We start from the raw sequence: 13,510 nt of genomic DNA, 5'->3' as shown, positions 1-13,510 counted from the left end.
TGACAACGTGAACGTGAAAGGTACACTTAGCCACATGATGGCGATGCGGTATGCGTTACGGGAAATCTTTTCGCGAAGGCAGCAACGCCAGCTTGTGAGTGTATATATATATATATATATATATATATATATATAATATATATATATATATATATATATATATATATATATATATATATATATATATATATATATATATATATATATATATATATATATATATATAAGGGTCACGCATATGCAGATGGCCGTTAGCAGGCGCCCGATGGAGTGAAAGGATGATGGAAAGCTACGTTTCAATCTCGTGCATCGGCACCAAGACTTTTGCCTTAGGGTCTTTGTAAGGATAGTTTATGAGGCCATGTAGATTTAGTCTGAAACACTAAGGGTTCTTAGAGGGCAGCCTGTATTACACACCACGTTCTTGTGGTTACCTTCATTTTGATTATAAGCAGGTAGTTTAACGCCATTCAGTTGGGGCCGTCTTCTGGCCACTTTCGCGTATATGGAATATAGTATTTTGTGACCTGTAGTGTGGTCAGGATGGCCATATTTTCGGCTCTACCTGCCCCGAACAAATACTAATATGCTATGTATAGATGAAATAAATAAATTTGACTTTCAGATAATACATTATTGCCCTTCTAAAACAATACCAGTATGTCGCCGCGGATTATTGTTCGGGGCTTCCTAAATAAAGATGACGACAAATTTCAGAGTGGGGTAGATGATGCTGGACAGCTAACAAATTGTAAGCTGGTATGCATGGATTCCCTACGGCGCGTGGGAACTTTAAATTATTTATTATTATATTACGAGATGTCTCAATGTCATCCGTCGGTACTAAGTTGGTTTTGAGCATCCCTTACTGGTAAATGGCTCACTAGGAACTCGTGTGCACGTCCTACATCTGAAGCTAATCAGAACAAAAGGCAAGTAAGATTAAAATACAGACCGGTACCGTTATAGAAAATGTGCTCATAAATTTACGCAACAAAAAGATTGCTTTGCGATGTAAGAGTAGAATGGGTTGTCTTAACACCAAGCTGTGAACAGTTTTATGTAACATGCCAAGATGACAGTAACATGCAACTCTAGTTCAAACAAGTGGTCGAACCCTTACCTTCATCTTGGTGGAGATGGGTGTCTTCTGTGAAGATACTTGGAAGTTCTGGTGCACCTTTAGGGGGTGTCTCTTCTTTTATAGTGGACTTGAGGGAAGCGTCGTGTCTTCGACTTAAAACAAAAACAAAAACAAAAACTCGAATCCGTTGGTGTAGAGGAAGTCACGTGGTAACATTTCTGCGAGCTCACTGTTGCGGGTTTTCACAAAGCATGAACTCCAAAGCATGAACGAATGTATAGACCACAAAAAAAAGACGCCGTTATCGGCTCGGGCGATAAGCACCACACGCGGGAAGCGGCTCTGTTACTTCCACCGATCCCTGTTTCCGGGCCTGTTGTCGTTTCTATCTCCATGACTTTCATTTGTTGCTTGCTTGTATTTGTCGTTGTAACGGTGATATGGAATGCTGGTTCGTCGCTCTTTCAGGATATCCGAAGGCGTTCGAGCAGTGCGCCTACACGGGAGCTACGATGTGTTCAAAAGACCTTTCATTCGAGAATCTACTCTGTTGGCAAACCTCGCTTTGCACGACTAGAAAGCGAAAATTCACAGATCGCCTAGTATGCATAGGCGTAACGCATATGGCTAACGCTACAGTCAAGCTTAGTGTATGGCGAAGTTTAACGCTTCTGGATTGATTGTGAACGTTTCAATAATAAATAAACCCCTCGCATCGTCCCGTTTTCCATTATTTATATGAAGCTCCGTTTCTCCCTGTGGTGGATTTAGTGCGTGAATGTTTATATTTCGTGAAAATAGAGCGTGGGTTGCGGGTAAATTCTGTAGCAACAATCACGATTACTAATCCATTCGGTTGGTCTTTCGAAAAGAGTTGTATCCATGTCAACAAATTGAACCAATCCGCTTGAATATAGGTATCTTTTTAACGAAAATAAAAAAAAACAGCGTGAAAGAAGCACAGACCAGTAAGGAAATGATGAGCACGAGCCCATCATAATTTGAGCATTTGTGTTCTTTACTTTCGGTGTTTCTTTCGTGCTGTTTTTTTTTCTTCAATAAACATGCATACACACGAACCCTTCCTGCCTTCAGCTTTAATAAAGGCATCTCAAATAGAACTGGGGATATCGAATGAAAATCACACAAACAAGAGAACTTATGTGGTCGACATAGCGGGTCATACAATACTTGAAACGCGATTAAAAATTACACCATTTCCCGCTAAAGGGGACCATGAGGCGATGCGAAGCCGGAGCACTTGCACGATCGCGTTCCGTTGGCGTTCTCTGGGCATGCTACCGACCTCGCGTCGTGGAACGCGAAGAGGAACGCTACGTGCGTCTTGTCTTCCCTTAGCGTGGCCGTTAATTCTCACAGGGCGAGCGGGGAACGCAGTCGGCAGGCGTGGGAGAGGGGGGCAGCGTAGGAGAGAGAGAGAGAGGAGGAGGGGACGCTCATGCGCTGGTGCTCATCGCGGCGTTGCGCAGGAGAGAATTTCGCCATGTCTAGCCCGCGCGTTTCAGAGGAACAGTGGAAAGGGGGAGGGGGAAGGGGAGAGGGGGAAAGGGGAGAGGGGGGAGAGGGAGAAAGGGGAGAGGGGGAAAGGGGAGAGGGGGATGGCAGAGAGAAAGTGGAGAGGGGGAGGGGAGTTGGGATGTGGAGAGGAGGAGGGGAGAGGGGATGCGCATGCGCATGAAGGGCGGTCACGCCGCACACCACCACCACCACCACCACCACCGGATTGAACTCCGCTATAAGATACTTCGCATCTAAAATGCTTACAAAAGCATGGACGCTCCATAACCCGTCAATTATATTCCCACTAATAATATTTTCATTATCAGAATACTCTCAGGTACAGTAGATAAAGAAAATTTTGGTGACAAAATGACGCTGTAGTGGTTCAGCACGAACAGGTGAAATTTAAAAGCTCACGTGAACTTCACAGAAAGTGAAAAATATTTCTGTGGTGATCCCATCAGAATATGTATATTCCTTATTTGAGGTGGCATTAAAATTACGTTCCAATTTTTATAGACTAGTCTGTTGTTACGCCCCTTACAATATCGGGAGCTGATACATACATTATGAGTCGTGAAAATTAGTCTTCATTTCTAGCGGACACAAAATGCTGTCCAATTTGAACCAACTGAAAATGTCTTCACGCCAGTTACGTACACAATGACGTCAAATTGGAGCCTATCGACAGAAGATTTTAGTATTTCCGCAAAGAATTAATGGGCTAGCGCTTTGAATAGCCTTTGTTTCATGTTAAGTTTGGATCACAGGTCTCGGCTTGTCGGCGGTGCATCGTCGTCTGCTGTCGCCGCGCGCATCGTCGTGACCCATTTGCTTGCTTGCATCGTCTTATCATGTCCACTTGCTTGAGCGCAAGTTAAATGTTGAGTTAAATGTTGCAGCTTGTGAACCTTGCCACGTGAGAGCTAAGCAAGTATTTCTTGTACTTCGCATGCGATTCAGCAAAAGAACGGAGTTCCCCGCTGTTAGAAGGAATGTATGTATCTCTGACGGATTTGGTCACCGTGTCTGCACCGTGTTTCTTTCGAAATAATGTGAAAGAAATCTTAGTGATACGCTCTGAAACATGTAGCGAATTCCACTTTCCATTTTTCGCAAGGCGTCGCTGCTAAATACGAAGAACTGCCTTAAATTCAAGAGCCGATCTGCTGTTCTAATGAACAGTAGATGTTGCGGCGTCCTTTAGCAACAAATACACATGAGAAAAATGTGGCAAACCCTTAGTGACGCTCTTGTGGCTGCGCAGCAGGGATATGTTTCTTTGCCAAAGTGACGGGAAAAGTGGATGGCATCGAACTGAGCTACGCATTCGTTAAAATTCAATGTGCATTCGCTGTATCTAGTCCGGTAAGCCTTTCCCGCTTAACAAACGATGACCTTGCCTTGCACACCAGTGCAGCAGTTCCTGTTTTCGTCAAAGCAAGTCCTTTACGAAATGTAATTCTGTAGAGTAAATGAATTCACTAGTCATTGGGTCTCCATGAATAGGCTTAAAACACAGGTCTAAATACATAAGTATCTGAAAAAATGTTACCTTTGTAGATTTTATGAATGCCAGCTGGCTCTCGCAATTTCGCCGCCCTAGTATCTCTAAAGAAGTGTCGGGTTCAATGGAGCGCCCACGTGCAATGCTTTCAAAAGAAAGAACGCAAAAAGGAAAAGATTCCGCTGTGTTTTTATCCTGTCGCTTGTGGCATGATAATCTAAACTTAGTAAATTATCGCGGGAACATTGTTAGTGTACTCTTATTAGGTGACAGGGTGACTGCGAATGGAGTTTCAGTCTGTCTTCTCATTATCATGAGGTTCCCACGCTGCATCTCTTCGTGTTGCCGTGTCAACACATAGCACTTGCTCAATACTATAAGTAATGGCTTACCGCTGAACGGTCATTACAAAAATTACGAGTCACGTGGTAGGGAAAGAAAGAGGTGCAGCACGAGGAATTTTTCTAACTTTTCTTGTGTGAGAGCCGATCCTTACGCGCATGTGAATATCTTTTTAGTTTGTGACTTCATGCAAAAGTGCCATCGCTACCAGTCGCGTGAGAAGCCCTCCCCCTCCTCCCCCCCCCAAAAAAAATTGGCTGCTCAGTTTTTGTGCAAATGAACACCTTTTCGTCTCTAAAAGAAGTACACTTAACAAGTCGTAACTTTAAAAAATAGTTTGCCAGATTAGACTAAGCGATGTTGCACAAGAAGTGCTTTGCGCAGTTCTGTTCGGATAAGAAGTCGCAGTGTTTAGGTAATAAAGTTGGTTGTTATAAATCGCCTGTCCTGGGTGTATCTCCCCTACGTCCCCGTGTTCTTCGCACTTCTTAAGTATGAACCGATTCCTAACTAGGCCAAATAGCTGTGTTGCTAACTAAGCGAGTCTTATCCTAAAGTGAACTGCCAATTTATGTTACTGTTCTGTTTTCGAAGGTTCAAACTGACGTCACCAGAGTGATCACGCGATCGTTTTGTGTAGAGCTGCTATTGCCGCCTACAATGCGGGATCTTACGAGAACTGAAATCTGGGCGAGTTTGTAAGATAGCGTACTTGGGCAGGTAGCGCAAAAAACGAGTCTCGTCTCGTGTGTCCGTTCCTCGCTTGTGTCTTAGTTTTTTGCGCTACCTGCTCAAGTATGCAATCCGAGATCTAAGCGACAATGCCATGATCCACGAGGCTCACGGTCCGAGAAGAACGCGGAAGACGACGACCAAAGAAAGCAAATGTCGCTAAATCGATCACGAAAAATTATCTGAATGAAAGCACTATTGGCGCAGCCGACAGGATCCGAACCTTTGTGGGGAAATTCTAATCGACTTTGGAATGTTTTAGTGCAGTCAGTGTTACTGCATTGATTTATTGCTGCATTTGTCTTCTTAGGTAATCTTCTATCCAGTTTTTCTCGGACAGCTTGCAATGCAAATCGCTACACTCACGCGCATTAATTGAATAATAAGACCCTTCAGTTTTGATGAAAATTCTTCATTCTGTACCATCTGCCGGCGTCGACTGCCATCATTAGTGACTTCAGTCCGTACGCTCCCTGACATTCTTAATCTATCTGTCCTGATTAGCAACAGCAACATGTCCTGATTAGCAACATGTCCTGATCAGCAACAGCTAACCTATAGGTAATTACATGAAAGTGAGACGTTTATTGGCTCTGTAACAGATTTTGAAGCATGTAATTGTATGGACTGTACTGTCGTGTCCAACATGAGTTGGTTGTAGCATGCTACCCGTGACCAAAGTGGCGCCAACACTGCACGGGGGCGCCGGCAAGGAAATCAATCAGTGACGTAAACACTGTTTCGGATTATGGTATTTCCGAAACCAATTTCACGTTTGCCGGTGTTACAGTATGGCCCCTTGAGCCATGGCCACCGTTTTGTAACTCATATTGAGCGTGCCACTGTGCATTTCGGAGTATCAATTAGGCTGTGGTAATTAATGAAGAAAAACCTGGAAACGACATATCAGAGTAGCTTTAAATTTGTCCACGGTGTTTCAATATTTTAGCACCATCGACTCGCGTCCAGGGTCTTGTTATCGAAAGACATGATAACTGTATTTTATGAAACAAGCTTTATTGTATGCTTGGATGCCTCCAAGAAACCAAATTACGGCAGTGACACCGACGACGCAGCTGCGTAGAGATCGTAGCAAAACTGGAAAAGAAAAAGTTGTTTGTTAGGTTGATATGCATCATCCCTTTGCGCTAAAAATATCGATGGTCACAAAAGTTGTCAGTAAATTGTCCTGCATACATAGGCAGCAGCCCTGTAATAAGCACTGCGTATACCTCTACCGGTAGTTCTTCTTACCGCATAGTGACTGTGTAGTCGCGCCAGGAATTTGCTGGCTTAGTGCACCAAAAGTTGCATTTCAGCCCACTTTGATCAAGCAGTCAGGAAAACCGTACTACATGCTGTACATGTACAGTTAAACAATACAACATCGTGTATGTCGCGTACAGTGATGCCCCTGGCAAAACCCAAATCTATGCTTCTTGTCTGAGTGAAGAAAATATTCAGGCTTTTTTCTTTGGCTTCGTAAAGTTTTGACGCTGCAAATGTGTCGAGCACATTTAAAAAGAAGTGGTGCGCATGCAAGCTGTTTTCGACATCTCCCACTCTATCTTTTAATGAAAGTATATGTCAAAATTGCATTTAAGACCTTCAAATAGGACGGAAAGATATCCACATTTGGCTAATCATGAAGCGAGTAGAATGAGATGTGTAGGGCTAATCGGCAAGTACATGGCACGCATAGAGTTATTAGTCCTTAATGTACTTGTAATTATGCACTTTTAGCGGTTTTAAGGCGTTCACTGAGTGGATACCACTGAACGCGTGAATATTTGGGGAGGCTTCCCGTTGGTCTCCATCGCAAGCATTTCGTGTACAATTAGAAGGAAACCTATTCTATGGAACGAAATGCATATATATCTCATAAAAAGCCGGAAAGTAACGAAGTGAATGGGGCTGACAGCGTTGTTTCATGGTAAAGTCCTCGCAGTTCCCGAAAGTAGTGCATTAGTTGTAGACTTGAAGCTGCTGAGACGTGCCCTTAGAGCTTGGTTGGTATGCTTCATAGCCTACCTTTAGCCGTGGTATCCTCCGCCAGCGCCTCCTCCGAAGCCAGCACCGGCACTGTGGCCATACGACGACTGTCCGTAGCCACCCTTGTGCCCAGAACCACCGACACCGAATCCGGACGATGCCTGCTGGTGGCCGGTGCCGTAAGGTGTTGCTGCTACTTGACGAGAATCCCGAGCTGTGACTGTATCCCTGGTTCTTGTTGTAAGCGTTGACATTCTTGTGGGAAGAACCACCGGCGAAGCCCGATGATCCTTTGTTGTAGCCGCCAGCGCCACCCTGGAAGCCTCCGTGATAGCCGCCTGAAGAACTGCCGTAGCCAGACTGGTAGCCTCCGCCGTAGCCGGCGCCACCTCCATAACCGTGACCACCGTAGCCGCTACCGCCTCCGTAACCGTGCCCGCCGGCGCCTCCAATAAGTTTAGTGCCAACAGCGGGGCCGCCGACACCAGGTACGCCATAACCGCCCACACCAGTGCCATAGCCGCCGCCGTATCCGCCGCCGTATCCGTGACCTCCACCCAAGTAGCCTCCACGTCCTTCGATGTCCCTTGTCCTTCCTTGGTACCGTCCTCCTTCTTGGGAACGTCCAACTTGTTGGCAACGTCCTTCTTGGGAACGTCCAATTTGTTGGCAACGTCCTTCTTGGGGGCGTCCGTCAGCAAGAACGCCCCTTGCCACCAGAGCAAGAACAATGGCTACGGCGAAGAACTGCAGTGAGGAGGGAAAGTTGAGCCGGCTGTTATCACTTATGTTGCGTAAGCATTGAGAATTCGGTTTTCATCTTTCAACACTCGTCTTGCTGAGAATGCTGCATGAACGCGATGATGGGCTCTAGAAAGCGCTCAAGAGAATTTGTGGCAATAAGCCAACGCCATCGTTACTGATCTTGTTTCATAAGCAGAAGGGTGAGGTATTGGGACTAGTTCGCTTTGTATGTTCGTTAAACTGTGCTACATTTACATGGCACACTATGTAAGGAAAGACACACGGAACGGGGACGACACCGCAAGCGCGAACTACGAACTTGATAGTCACAGGCGCTTGTTGTGTCGTCCTCATTCCGTGCCTCTTTCCTAATCTAGTGTACCTTGAGAGCTGCAGCACAGTTTAACGAGCCTTCACAAGCAGACCACAATAAATGAAGACCGTCAAGGCCAGCTTATAATAAATGAAGACTGCCTTCCCACGGTGAAAATATCATGCACATGGTAGTGTGTTCTGTATGCAGTGTATATTACTCTTTCCGGTGACATTTCATTTCAGCTATCCATATTTCGCATGGATGTGTTTGAGACGTTTGCAGTTTATTATGACAAGCATTTTTCTCCTGGATGATAACACTTGTATGTGTGCTGTGCGCAAACGCAGTACCCTTGCTTATATGATTTGTCGTATTATGTACTTTGTTTGGCATTCGACACACTGTCTGATACATTTCTATATGACTCACATAAAAAAACTAATAATAATAATATCTGGGGTTTAACGTCCCAAAACCACGATATGATTATGAGAGACGCCGTAGTGGAGGGCTCCGGAAATTTCGACCACTTGGGGTTCTTTAACGTGCACCTGAATCTAAGTACACGGGCCTCAGACATTTTCGCCTCCACCGAAAATGCAGCCGCCGCGGCCGGGATTCGATCCCGCGACCTTCGGGTCAGCAGTCGAGCGCCATAACCACTAGACCACCGTGGCGGGGCTCACATAAAAAAAAAACTGAGCAGCGAGTTCTACCTGCTCGTTCCCCTTCTTTACTCCTGTGTGCAGAAATGGCGATAGATTTAAGCGTCTGAGCGCATATTGCTGTGTGCGCCGTTCTCGTTTGAACAATAATATGTTCTAATGACACTCATCTGATCACCGCGCCGTACTGTAAAAGAATACCTTTCTCGCAGGTGCACTCTTACCTTCATAGCTGCCTTGGTCCGCGTAAAAACGTGGAGCCTTCCTTTCTGGAGTTCCCAGAATTCTTCGTAACAGAGAAGAGAGCCGAGATGCGTGTAGCTCTCAGTGTAGCAGCCAGATTGCTTTTTATACCAAGTGCAGCGGAAGCGGCGGGTCTTTGTTCCCAAACAAAAACTCGCAAACCGCTCGGTGCACAAGCCACTTGGTGCACTAACGTGGAGGTGCGGTTTAGACGATCCATTGGTCATTTTTATTTACCTGTAGAGCTCCGAAAAGCGCAACGAAGCATAGTCCAAGTATTGAGATGCCGCCTCACGTTCAGGGCGCGTCGCTAAACGCCGTGTTTTCCAGAAGATTGCGCCACTTCCGTTCCGGCCACCGCCGTTTTCCGGTTCGGCGCGCCATCCGCAGCACCTCGCGAAGGAACTGGCGACGGTCCGGACGCGCGTAGGATATCCGACGAGGCCCGAAGTGGGTGCCGCAGTATGTTAGCAAAGTGTTGAACTCTGGGTATCCGTTGCCCTGTTACGTTCGCATCGAAGAAAACAATTGCGTTGAATAACCGAAATAAAAGGCTGTGAGGGATACGAACATGCTAATTAAATAGGAATGATCTACCACCACTGACTAGGTGCTGAGCAACAAGAAAGTAGCGGTGAAAGCTGCAATTATAACCCTTTGCGACACGCATTACGATCGACTGTCCTTAAATGCCTGAAATTTACATATTTTGATGCCAAGCTTCTAAACACCAAGTTCAAAGTAAGTGGAAGTTTTAAAATGAGGTGTGTATTTTGAAGCAATTTATATGAATTACAATGCAACTAATTATGTAAATATTGTACACTCAGTCTTGCTATATTCAGTCATAAACAGAATTCAACGACTCACGCATATCACACGCGATAGTTGTCTGCGAGCATTCCTCAAAAGGCAAAAAAGAAAATTTGAAATTCTTACCGAACGAGCCCACGCCCAACGTTCCGGTAAACATGCTACTGCCTTCACCAAAGCCATCGTGTGTAGTAAAACATTTCAACCAGACGTTATGTTAAGGAACTTAAGGTAATAAGAATGCTTAATTTAGCATTAGCTCAGTATATGTGGTCTCTTCCTTGCCAATAGTATGCAGAAGTAAGCCGCGTCTCCAAATGGGGACACCGTTTATTAAAATGAAGAAGCGCGACCTATGCCCAGGGTTCCTCATAGCATAAATGCTGGTATGCAAGAGTCTGACTACCAGTGCTAATATACATGTAGATCGTTCCGACTCTTGAGCATGCGTTAGGCGGTTTTGTTGCGTGTGACAGATATGACAGCTACTGTAGGTCGGAGCTATCTTCTGCAGTTTGTTGAAACGTTTATACTTCCACTAAGCAAGACAACGTAGTGTCTTGTTCTTCGTAGCCACCGCGGTGGTATACACTGGTTGCGATGGTCGGCTGCTGACCCGAAAGTCGCGTGGTTCGATGCCGGCCGCGGCGGCCGCGGTATTTCGAGAGAGGCGAAATGGTAGAGGCCCGTGTACGTATATATAGGAGCACTCAAAGAATCGCAGATGGTCGACATTTCTGAAGCCCTACACTACATTCCTCATAAGCATATCGTGATTTCACTTTCGTTCTTCGCGATAACTGGCGTTAATCTCACTGCTTTGGACTTTGGATGTGTATTTGTAAGGTTTACTTTCCTAAATTCATACCCCGTATTTTGGCATGTTACACTGAGTAAGTGTTATTATTCAGTTTAACTTTTGCGGTATTGATCAAAGAAGAATTGCGCTCAAAGCTTTCTTCGATTCGGCGACAGGTCAGTAGTTATTTTTTCTTATATTTGGCAAATTACTTTAACTGAGAAACTTGAAAAAAATACAGAACAGAGCTGCAAGGTTTGTCCTAAGCCGGTATTCAAGAAATGACAGTTGTACAAAGATGAAAAATGAACTAGTATGCGAAATACTCTCACCCTGTCGAAGTAAACTGCGGTTTAAGCTCTTATATCAAATATTTCATGGGAAAATAGACATTGGAAAGGAAATGTACCTCTTGGCGCAATGATCATTCTTTTAGGATTTGAGAATACCGCGCAACATCTAATTTGTATGCTAATTCGTTTTTGGTTCCTTCCATCAGCGAATGGAATCGCTTATCAAGTGAACAGGTGTGCTGGAGCAATGAAGATGTGTTTTTGTCGACATTGTAACCCCACTGCTGCAGCGCCTTCGGGTTAAGCGGTGTAATCATTGAATAAAGAATAAAGAATGAAGAAAGAGTGTTAATACCGGCCGTGCTAGAAAGAAAGGTTAGGTGTTTTTAAGCGTCTTTTCCCCCTTAATTTTTGCTGTTGAGCTACTTGTAACACCGCTATTGCCGCTGCACGTCGCTTTAACAAGGAATTGAATTATGCCGGGTGATGTGCGGCAAAGATAATATCTCGCGAAGAGGGACAAGAAACCGACCTTGACGCCACGCCGCGGGCGGCGGGGCGATCACTACGCGGAGAAAAAGCAGGAAATTTTGAACGGCATCGGCGGCGAGTTTTCATTCATACGAAGCTCCGGTGACAACACATTCCACTTCACAGGGTAATTGCCGGTTATTCTAGGACGGAAGCCACGATTCGTCATGATTTACTCGAATACTGGGGAAAATCTTCAAAATTGTATTTGGCAATCATGCAACAACGTACGGGTGTGAAGTTAAATAGAAGAAGCGAACTGACCTCGAATGAGTAGCGCATAATAAACGGAGGCAAATTAAAGAGACTTAGACTGGAAAAGCGCTGAGTCACGCCTGTGTCTTTATTTTGTGCCTCCGTGTCTTATGCGCTACCCATTCGAAGTCATACAACCTGCCCAACTTGCCACACCTGTTAGAACAAGTGAATATAACGGGAGAATTCCTTGAAAGAAAGGTTTGGGAGAAAAGTTGAAAAGTACGCACCTAATGCACGGAGTGCGCTTCTATTAGATTCTTTTGTGATTTGAGAAATCAGCGCTCATAGACAGCCGCGCAGGCCCGTAGCCAGGAATATTTTTTGCGGGGGGGGGGGGGGGGGTGGGCACTTGCTGAAAACATCGACTGTTTGAGAAAAACACCTATTTTCATTATTTATTTTTGGTAAAAGCATCTGCTTCACCAAAAGTTAGAGGGGGGGGGGCTGGGCCTCCCCCCCCCTGGCTACGGGCCTGCAGCCTAGTATATTTTCATGCAAGCATTACTAATACAACCATACTACACCTGCAATATAGGTAGGTCTGCAGCACGAAAACTTTAGGAGACGCAGGTATTGAACAAATTTTGACTTGGTCGTGACGTCGCGAAAATTGGTGAATGATTCTATAAGGATGCATTGAATAGATAGGGCATATCACCGTTGCAAACCAGTGCGTTACTACAGGTTATAATAGTTTTGTCTTCACAATGACGAAATCTTTCTGTTCTGGACTTTGTCTACTTCCGTGGTAATATAGAGACGTGTACTTTCTCCTTTCCCGATCATCGTTTTGCAACAGGCAAAGAACTGTTAAGAAGTGGTAAAAGCACCGAGACGGTGCTTATACCGCCGGGGGCAATGTTACGTAGCTATCACATCAACGGTCAGATATTCTGGCTACTGAAGAGGACTGGCCTGTCGGGTGTGCGTGCTGTTCTCCATCTTGGTCGATGCTGTGCACATCAGTGTAAATACACTCGTAGCTAATCACGCCTCGTGTCATTTTGCGTGAGAATATGCCCTGTTATGTCTCGCCTCCACACCTGCATCCGGAGGCATGCCCATTTTCACACAGCGACTGCAGAGTTCCATCTATACTGTGAACCCAGGGGGGGGGGGTTGTGGTTTATAGTTTTTCTGGCTTGTAGACATGTTGGTAACTGCGACAGGTGGTATAACACGTGTATTGTAGCGCGTAAATGGCATAGACAAATAAGGAACGCAATGACACATGCGGGGTGCTCTGTGTGTGTCAATGTGTGTGTCGCTGTCTGTGTCCCCTACGCGCAGCGATATACGTGCTAAAAATGACCGAGCCCAAGGGGAAAGCCTACTGGGTTGGCATAAAATCCGTACATACTACTTCATTCGTTACCACTCCTATTGATCCAGTCAGAAACCTAAGCCCTTGCCAACCGGGCAAATTGAATGGAATTACAACTGTGGCTTCTTTCACTGCCCGCGTAGTTAAGAATGTCTCTTATATGCAATAAAAATTGTGTCACGTTAAGAGTAAGGGCGCCTATCCATGATACATATAGGCAACCTCAAGGAGGCAAACAATTTTACTTTGTAATGCGTACTAGAGTACAAGTTTAGTCACCTCGGGGGAATAAACATATCGTAGCATAGTCGAAGCATCTAGCGCTGGTCACCGAAAGTCAGCATCG

General features: G+C 45.2%; 2 protein-coding genes across 2 annotated transcripts in view; both read right to left on the bottom strand.

Annotated features, from left to right (window-relative positions):
* Window positions 1-1,187, bottom strand: part of LOC119401866 (uncharacterized) — a 32,764-nt gene extending 31,577 nt beyond the window's left edge. Inside the window, exon 1 of the mRNA XM_049418412.1 lies at window positions 1,124-1,187. Within this exon, the coding sequence (XP_049274369.1) occupies window positions 1,124-1,129 (6 nt within the window). The 5' untranslated portion in view covers window positions 1,130-1,187. The remainder of the gene's footprint in view (window positions 1-1,123) is intronic.
* Window positions 1,188-6,185: 4,998 nt separating this feature from the next.
* Window positions 6,186-9,357, bottom strand: LOC119401868 (uncharacterized). The gene is made up of 3 exons (XM_049418410.1): window positions 9,128-9,357; window positions 7,218-7,925; window positions 6,186-6,284 (listed from the first exon to the last, which is right to left on the bottom strand). The coding sequence occupies exons 1-3, from the start codon at window positions 9,131-9,133 to the stop codon at window positions 6,237-6,239; spliced, it is 762 nt and encodes a 253-aa protein (XP_049274367.1). The 5' UTR covers window positions 9,134-9,357; the 3' UTR covers window positions 6,186-6,236.
* Window positions 9,358-13,510: the final 4,153 nt, after the last annotated feature.

The sequence above is a fragment of the Rhipicephalus sanguineus genome, chromosome 8 (genome assembly GCF_013339695.2).
Source record: "Rhipicephalus sanguineus isolate Rsan-2018 chromosome 8, BIME_Rsan_1.4, whole genome shotgun sequence".
In the NCBI taxonomy this organism is placed as follows: domain Eukaryota; kingdom Metazoa; phylum Arthropoda; class Arachnida; order Ixodida; family Ixodidae; genus Rhipicephalus; species Rhipicephalus sanguineus.
This window is presented reverse-complemented; position numbering and strand designations above follow the sequence as displayed.